Below are 10005 nucleotides of genomic sequence, written 5' to 3'. Positions count from 1 at the left end.
TAGATGGTGCCTGGCCACAACCGATGACTGCCCTGACAGGGAGCACAACAGAGAACCCCTGAGGGAGCAGGAGATCAGTGGGATGCAGACCCCAAATTCTCACGAAAAGACCATACTTAATGGTCTGACTGTGACTAGAGGAATCCCGGCGGTCATGGTCCCCAAACCTTCTGTAGGCCCAGGACAGGAACCATTCCCGAAGACAACTCATCAGACATGAAAGGAACTGGACAGTGGGTAGGAGAGAGATGCTGATGAAGAGTGAGCTATTTGTATCAGGTGGACACTTGAGACTGTGTTGGCATCTCCTGACTGGAGGGGGGATGAGAGGATAGAGTTAGAAGCTGGCAAAATTGTCACGAAAGGAGAGACTGGAAGGGCTGACTCATTAGGAGGAGAGCAATTGGGAGTAGGGTGTGAGGTGTATATAAACTTATATGTGACAGTTTGACTTGATTTGTAAACGTTCACTTGAAGCTCAATAAAAGTTAATAAAAAAAAAATAAAAGCTTAACCAGTTTTCTCATATCTACCCAAGACAAATACAGAATTTTTTCTTATAAATACATGTATATGAATGTCCATAAAACTTTATCTGGAATACTCAAAAACTAGAATCAGACCAAATGTTCCCCTGCTTGAGAATGGATAAATACATTGTGATATATTCAAGCAAGGTAATAATAGCACTCAATAATAAAAACTAATGAATTAGTGGTACATGTAGTTTTTTTTTTTTTTTAAAGTTTGTTATGCAAATATATAGATGAAAAGTAGAAATTGACACATTGGACTTTGTCAAAATGAAAACTACCCTCACTTAAACATTTTTCACACAGAAATGAAAAATTATGTTCATTACAAAAACCCTTACACAAATGTTCACAGAAACATTATTTATAATAGCTAAAATGTATAACAACCCCTTCTGAGTGAATAGGTAATCAAACTATACTAAATTCATACATGAAATAATACTCAGCAGTAAAAAAGAACAAATTACTGATGTATACTACAGCGCGGATGGACCTCAATAGCATCACGTGAAGTGAAAAAAGTCCATCACAAAAGCCTGCTGTTGTTACCTGCCACTGAGTGACTCCAACTCATGACGACTTTATGTAAAACAGAACAAAACGTTGCCTGGCCCTGTGCTGTCCTCACAATCATTGGTATGTATGAACCCATTGTTGCAGCCGCTGTGTCAATCCATATCTCATAGAGGCCTTCCTTCGTTGTTGTTGGCTTTCTACTTCACCAAATATGATATTCTCCTCCAGAAACTTATCTTTCCTGATGACATGCCAGAAGCAAGAAAGTCAGACAATGTTCTTTTGGAGGCAACAAAATATCTACCTTTAAAGAATTTTTGTTTTGTTAGGTGTTGTTGAGTTGATTGTGACTCATAGCAACCTATAGTACAGGGTAGAAATGCCCCATAGAGTTGCCTAGGCTGTAATCTTTATGGGTGCAAATGGCCAGGTTTTTCCTCTCCGGAGTGGCTAGTGGGTTCATACAGCCAACCTTTCAGTTAGCAGTAGGTGTTTGAACATTCCACCACCAGGGCTCCTTCCATTAAACAATAGACAAGTGAAAAAAAAATTATATATATATATATGTAAATTATATATATAAAATATAAATAAATATATATATAAATAGAACAAACCCATTGCTGTCAATTTGATTCTGGCCCATAGCTACCCTATAGGACTGAGTAGAACTGCCCCACAGGGTTTCCAAGGAGTGCCTGGTGGATTTGAACTGCTGACCTTTTGGTTAACAGCTGAACTCTTAACTACTATGCCATACACATACCATTACATAGGGCAAAAAAAAAAAAAAAAAACTCACAAATGGATACATTACAAATATTTACAATGACAAAATGCAGCAAAAGATTTATAGCACAGTAAATATATATTCATAGTGAAATGTTACACACAAAATATCACACGTTAAAGGGTGTGTTGACATGGTAGAGCATTATGTCAAGCACAGCAGAAAATGTATGAAGGTGAGAAAGAAGTTTTGGAATGAGGACTGGACAGAGGGAAAAAAACAAAAAAGATTGAAATCTAATGATGGAAAATAAAATAAACAAGCAAAAAACCTAAACAGAGGGATGATGGCAATTGACTATGAAATGAGAAGCAAGTATAACATTTCTGTTTCTGAGGTCAAAAAGAAAAAAAATAATAAAAAAACTTTGACAATAACAATAAGAGCAACAATGACAACTGCAAACGAAGAAATACCATCTGAAGAGACCACCACCGTAGAAGAGGGAATATTGATAGCTCTATTTTATAGATACAATATTTTAATGCAGATCCCTGGGTGGTAAATATGGAAAGTTAGCAAAGAGTAGAATGTAAGAATACATGAAAGAGATAAATACAAACATACATACACACTATCTGAAGAAAGACTTGCTCTCAGAAGAATACAAATTATCCCGGAAAATTAACAGAGAACCACCACATATTTTTGTTAAGCTATCAAATGCTTCAGGAAAATCAACTAATTGCTTGGCATCTCCTCAGGGAGAATCTCCAAGAGTGAAAAAAAAACCTTTAAATTGTTCTCATCATTCCGTGTTAAAAAGCATGTGAGAGAGTCAAGACAGAGGCTTCATTACAGGTAAAAAGTAAGACAATTTCCATATTTTACCAATATCCAGAAAGTTTCAGTGACACTTGCCAGTCCCACCTTTATTCAATGGTGAATTCATTGCAGAATATTAGGATTTCTGATTCAGTTCTATGTGCATTCTACTTTTCAATCGTGCCTTAGACCAGCATCTCCCCCCCTTTTTTCTTCGTATGATTTTTTTCAAATATTCTCAATTTGTTTCCGAGGCTAAATGCTCATAAGCATCTTTGAAACATGATCATTATATGGCTAAATAATATTTTTACTTTATAAAAATAATTACATGAATAAAAAAGCAAACAAAAAACCAAAGCAGTTGTCCCAGAGTCAGTTCTGACTCACAGCCACCACATGTGTGTAGAGAGCTGTGCTCCATAGGGGTTTCAATGGCTGTGACCTTTCACAAGTAGATCTTTCTTCCTTCCAAGGCACTTCTAAGTGGACTAGACCTGCCAATCTTTCAGTTCGTAGCTGAGCTCCTCGTCGTTGGCACCTCACAGGTGGCCTAATTATGTAAATAATAGAGCTCAAATATGAAAGTAAAGGAAGACTATGCAGTATTAAAAAATCCTGTGGCAGAATTATGAAGTTGTATGTATTCAGTCTCCGGTGTTGATGTCTTTCCAAATCGTTAGTTATATACTGGCTCTAGGCTCTTTTTATACCCTTCTAAAATACAGTTTAATATTTAATGCCTATTTAAATAACTATATAAGTGTGCATTTTTACTAACCTCTTGATGGGGAATAAATAAATTTCCATCTTATGCCTCATGTTGAGGTGTGGAAAACAATTTTTTGGAGTTTAGGAAAATTTTAAGTGCCCAGTTTTATGACAATAGTATAATATATACAATGTTCTTCAATTTCCGGTGGGATCTGGAAGATGTAATTTTCTCAAAGAGCATAGCTTTTTGAGGTAAGAAGTAGACACTCAACAAAGACAGTAAACTATGAAATTTAATTTGGTGCTCTCCATAGAGCTCCAAACCTGTTGACAGTCCTTTTAGCTTCTCTGACTTAATAGAAAAATCATCATTTACCAATGTAAGTGCTTTTTTCCTTCAGCCTTTCATCATTGCAACTAAGCAAGACTTGTATTGAGTTTACTGCATTCACTGTAGTTGTTTTCTTAATTGCAATATCTACTGATACCCAATTCAGTGTTTTTTTTTAATAACATTTATTGTGCTTTAGGTAATAGTTTATATAGCAAATTAATTTTCCAATCAATGATTCTTATCACTAGTTGTTTCATGACCATGGTTTCAATGCCTGCTATGTGTTACCACCCTCTCCATTTCCTCTCTTTGTTCCCTGTTTTCCTTAGGCTTGCTTGGTTGTCCGTCCCTGTCTTCTCATCTCTGGTTTTAGGCGAGTGTCACCGTTTTGGTCTCATATAGTTGGTTGTTCTAAGAAGCACTTTCTTCAAGGATGTTATTATTTACTTTATAGCCTCATCTATTTTTGACTGAATGGTGGCATCCAGAAGAGACTATAGTTTCATGTTACAAGATTGTCTTATGAAAATTGTCTTGGAGATTCCCGCAATCTCTTTCAGACCATTAAATCTGGTCTAGTTTTTTTTTGTTGTTGTTGTTCTACAATTTTTACCCATTCCACCAGAGTCCTTCTATTATGACACTGGTCAGTGCTGTCTGTAGTGGAAGCCAGGCACCACCTACTCCTTCTGGTCTCATTTTAAAGCAGTTAGTGGTTCATGTGGGGCCATTCTTCCTTTGGAGTAACTGCTTCCTCTAGTCTTTGGCTTTCTTTGTTCTCCTTTGCTCCAGGCAGGAAAAGATCAACAGTTGCTTTTCTGACATAAGCACTGTGTGTGCATAAGAAGGAATTAGGGTATTAGAAGGCTCAAACTTATACACAATGTTTTATATGAGGTAGTGTCTTTCCCCTGTAATCATGCAGTAATTAAGCATGATAATATTATATTTGCCTCTATGCTGGATTTTTCCTGACTCAGAGGCTGCTGGTACTGCTATTTTCATGGTAAGTAGCATCATTTCGAATGATTCGTTCTTTTACCTTAAACTGCCATCCTCATCCTTCTCTGGTATTTATTTGTTTAACCTGTGGCTTTTTAGGGATTGGGTTTAGTTATTATGTATATCTTAATTTCAATATACTTATATTTATATACACTGTGTGCTATATGTAAACCCTGGTTGCATAGTGGTTACATGCTACGGCTGCTAACCAAAGGGTCGGCAGTTCGAATCTGCCAGGCACTCCTTGGAAACTCTGTGGGGCAGTTCTACTCTGTCCTATAGTGCTGCTATGAGTTGTAATAGACTCGATGGTACTGGGTTTGGTTTTTACTGGGTTTATGTGCTATATAATAATACAGAGAATTACCTGCATCCTTAATGTATCAAAGGAGTTAAAATAAAAACCAGGAATCCGTGTATATCTTTTCAGTGCATTTGGTCTTATGCTCTTGAGTAATATTTTTCCTTTAAACTAAAGAATCTCTCTCCAAAAGGAATTTTTTAATGAAACTTCATTATTTAAAATCAGTGACAATGACCTTACATTTTCTCAATTTGCTGAAATTTCCTCTCATTTTCTTAGGATCTTCCATGAGCAAATACATCTGATTTGATAAAAACAACTTAGCATGTGTTAGTTATAAAGAAAATTCCCCTAAGGGGAAGACATGTTGTTGTTCTTATGTGCCATTGAGTAGATTCCAATTCATAGTGACCCTACGTACAACAGAACAAAACACTGCCAGGTCCTACACCACTCTCACAATCATTGTTATGCTTGACCCCATTGTTGCAGCCAATATGTCAATCCATCTCATCGAAGGTTTTCCTCTTTTTCCCCGACCCTCTGCTTTAGCAAGCGTAATGTCCTTCTCTAGGGACTGATCCCTCCTGACAACATTTCCAATGAATGTGAGAGTGAGTCTTGTCACCCTTGCTTCTAAGGAGCACTCTGGCTGTATTTCTTCCAAGAAAGATTTGTTTGTTCTTTTGCCAGTACATGATGTATTCAATATTCTTCTTCAACACCATAATTCAAAGGTGTCAATTCTTTTTCAGCCCTCCTTATTCATCATTCAGCCTTCACATGCTTATGAGGCTATTGAAAATACCATGGCTAGGGTCAGGAGCACCTTCGTCTTCAAGGTGACATCTTCACTTTTCAGCACTTTAAATATTTTGCTGCAGTTTTGCCCAATGCAATGCATCTGTTGATTTCTTGACTGCTGCTTCCATGGGTGTTGATTGTGGATCCAAGTAAGATGAAATCCTTGCAACCTCAAACTTTTCTCCACTGATCATAATACTGCTTATTGGTTCAGTTGTGAGAGTTTTTGCTTCCTTTATGTTGAGGTATAATCCATACTGAAGGCCATAGTCTTTGATTTTCATCGGTAAGTGGTTCAAGTCCTCTTCAGTTTCAGCAAGAAAGATTGTGTCATCTGCATATCACCAGTTGTAAATTAGTCTCCTTCAAATCCTGATGCCCTGTTCTTCTTCCTATAGTCCAGCTTCTCTGACTATTTGCTCAGCAGACAGTTTGAATTAGTATGGTGAAAGGACACAATCCTGACACACACTTTTCCTGAGGGGAGGATGTATTTTAAGTAAATTTACATTAGGGTAAACTCATATTAAAATATTTTAACTTAAGTAGACGATATGTTATCCAAAAGACTGTAGCACTGATGGTCCACTTTTCCTCATGGAGTCGAAGATAGATAGTGTAGGGAATGGCCAGAGCCAGTTATATGGATAACACACTAGTCAATCTACTCCTCATAGCCCTGACATACAAGTTAAGTCAAACAAAAAGAATTTACATATGCCTATGTAAAGAAAACTCCTTTCAGGCACCTCACCGTCATCATTAAAAAAGAAAAACACTATCTAATTGATATTTGAGAGCTATTTCCCAACACTGTAAGCACACTGAAACAATAAATCTTCATTTATCTATCCAACAACACTGAAAGGACATGGTCATGTTGAAGATCTCGATAAAGAGATTTAATATCTTATTAGATAACACACAAGTCGAGGTATAACAGAGACTACAACTGTATGTGTCTATTACCAGGGATATTTCCCGGTATAAAGACAAATAATCCCCACCAGGATCTATTAGATTTTCCTTGTGTTCAATACCTGTCAAGTAAGTTTTTTCAGTCTGTACCACCTGTGGCACAAGAGCTTTCATAGGACTACGTTTCGAGGTAAGGCATATTAAATATTTCCACACGTTTTGGCAATTTGTACTTTAAAATTTTTATAATGTAATTAAAATGTGTATCGTAATTTTGTAAATGACATTATGTAATTGTCATTGTATAAATGCCAAACAGAAAACTTAGTAACCATCCATATACCTAAAACTTTTAATTTATTTTTTTAATTCATGTATGTATATGTGTATGTATACATGTATATTTTTATGTATGTGTGTATGTTTATATGTTTGCCTATATGTATATCTACATCTATATGAGAGTTTCTCAATTTCAGCCCTATTGACATTTTGTTGCCCTGTATATATGAGAATGTTTGGTAACATCCCAAGACTCTGTTAGATATCAATAGTATCCTTCTCCTAGGTGTGACTTCTAAAATATCCTAGACATTGACAAATGTTCCTTGGGGAACATATTCATCCCAACTAATAACCAGTTATCTCTCTCTTTCTCTCCTTTTTTCCTCTCTCCCTATCCCTCTATCTCTATGTGTTGTTATTGTTGTTGTTAGGTGCCATGGAGTGAGTTGTGGGAGATAGGTTTACATTCAACTACCTGTTTTGGAAAGTTTGGCTTTATCTTATTGATTTTGCATACAAAAACTCTACCAGATGACACTGAATAAAAAATATTAACTATGCTGATGTCTCTAACCAGAATAGGTTTCCTGATAGACCAAGATGGACGAACACAATCTAACAGTGCTGAATGAATTCATTCTGACGGGAATCACAGACCGTCCAGAGCTGCAGGTGCCATTGTTTGGGCTGTTCCTCATCATCTACATGATCTCAGTGGTGGGCAACTTGGGCATCATCATCCTCACCAAGGTAGACTCCAAGCTGCAAACACCCATGTACTTTTTTCTCAGACACCTGGCTATCACTGATCTTGGTTATTCAACAGCTGTGGGACCCAAAATGTTGGTAAATTTTGTTGTGGATGAAAACACAATCTCTTATTATTTTTGTGCTACACAGCTAGCTTTTTTTACTATGTTCATAACTACCGAACTGTTTATTCTGTCAGCAATGTCCTGTGACCGCTATGTGGCCATTTGTAACCCTCTGCTCTACACAGTCATCATGTCACAGAGGGTGTGTCAGGTGCTGGTTGCAATCATCTATCTCTACAGCACATTTGTTTCTCTTCTCATCACCATAAAGATTTTTAATTTACCCTTCTGTGGCTATAATGTCATCAGTCATTTCTACTGTGATGCTCTCTCCTTGTTCTCTTTGCTCTGCTCAAACACACGTGAAATCGAGTTGATCCTGCTGCTCTTAGCAACTTTTGATTTGATTTCATCCCTCCTAATAGTTGTTATTTCTTACCTGCTTGTTCTTGCAGCCATTCTCAGGATGAACTCAGCTGAGGGCAGGTACAAGGCCTTCTCCACCTGTGGATCCCACCTGACAGTGGTGGTAGTGTTCTATGGGACTTTAATATTTATGTACATGCAGCCCAAGACCAGTCACTCCTTTGACACTGATAAATTGACTTCTGTATTTTACACCCTGGTTATCCCCATGTTGAATCCCTTGATTTATAGCTTAAGGAACAAAGATGTAAAATATGCCCTGCTTAAGACCTGGAGAAAAAAAAGCAATGTATTTTCTAAAGTTTGAAGTACCATATGATTCTTATAAATTTACATTATGGACTTTAAACCTTTTCTGTGTGCCTCCAATGAGAATAGCAACCACAAATATATTCAACATATATTTATAAATTGCCTTCTATGTGCCAGTTACTCTTCTAAGTGCTCTAAACGTATTGAGGAACAAAGGCGTAAAAACCTTTGCCTCCCTTGAAAGGGAGAGATGGATCACAAACAAAATAATTAAGTCAGTTTTATAGTACAGGAGAATGTGTTGGGGCCCTGTGGTAGAGTGGTTAAAGTGCTTGAACGCTAACTGAAAAGTCCATGATTTGAAGCCACCATCCACTCAATGGGAGGAAGATGTGGTAATCGGCTCCCGTAAAGATTTACAGCCTTGGAAGCCCTATGGGGCAGTTCTACCCTTTCCTATAGGGTCACTATGAGTTGCAATAGTCTCGATGGCAGTGGGTTTGGGTTTTTGGAGAATGTGTTGGCAACTACGAAATCAGGCAAGGAGAGTGGATATGCGAAGTGGGGGTGGGAAAAAAGTACTAGGTACAAAATTGGAATCACAGTGATTCTGGTGTTTTTTTTTTTTTTTTCAACTATTAGAATAAGCTTTGCAGGGCCATTATGTGTTTTTGTCTGTTTGTGTAAGCCCTTGCCTTCTGTTTTAACCTTTGTAGTCTTCTGAGCGGTGTATTAGATTCAGACCAGGCTGAAAGGAGTCTCAGTGTAGGTGATGATTTGAATTACTCTGTTATCTGAATTTGCTCAAATGCCCTCTTTCCAGACCTTGGAGCTCCATTCTTTCCTCGTTAATGCCTTTACTTTCACATGAAAATCTGTTAACTGAACATACCTTGCAGTTTAGCCATCCACAAGTTCAGCTCTGCATCTGACTTGGTTTTAATCTGCCGATTTTGTCTATATACCAATTAAGATAAGCTTCTTAAAGACAACCATAGAGCCTCTCAGTTCTGAAATCCTTTTCCCACAGGTTATTCTTCTTTAACAATTGTCTTTGTTATTGTATATGTTGTTGCCTTTTTGTATCTATATGAAGAACTTAAAAAAAATTTTTTCTTTAATTATTTTTTTATTTCCTTGAGTAACAGGATATTCTATTATGAGCTAAGTTGACTTTCACCAGTTTGGTATTCCTAAACTTTGCTCTATATTTATAATGCACTATATTTTTATTGATTTTTATTCACCCTATTATGAGAAGAAAAATGAGTTAATCCCATAGTTTTGCCCATGCTGTATTTCTAAATCAAGTAAGGTCTGTTATGTGGCAAGGATATAGTTATCTTGCCTTGTGGACATAGTAGCTCCATGTTACTCCTCAAATTTTTCCGTACATTTTTCTTTCTTTCTTTTTTTTAATTTCTAGGATTTTATTGAAGCTACTAGGGCCTAGGAGCCCTGGAACTTGTGCTTAAGAGCTCAGCTGCTAACCAAAAGGTTGACAGTTCAAATACAACAGCTGCTCCTGGGAAAACCTATAG

General features: G+C 37.0%; 1 protein-coding gene across 1 annotated transcript; it reads left to right on the top strand.

Annotated features, from left to right (window-relative positions):
* Positions 1–7391: 7391 nt before the first annotated feature.
* LOC100661795 (olfactory receptor 8K3-like) lies at positions 7392–8519 on the top strand. The gene has a single exon (XM_003423081.3). It carries the CDS (start codon positions 7572–7574, stop codon positions 8517–8519), a length of 948 nt encoding a protein of 315 aa, XP_003423129.2. The 5' UTR covers positions 7392–7571.
* The last annotated feature ends 1486 nt before the right edge of the window (positions 8520–10005 follow it).

Source organism: Loxodonta africana, chromosome 7 (assembly GCF_030014295.1).
Source record: "Loxodonta africana isolate mLoxAfr1 chromosome 7, mLoxAfr1.hap2, whole genome shotgun sequence".
Lineage (NCBI taxonomy): Eukaryota > Metazoa > Chordata > Mammalia > Proboscidea > Elephantidae > Loxodonta > Loxodonta africana.
This window is presented reverse-complemented; position numbering and strand designations above follow the sequence as displayed.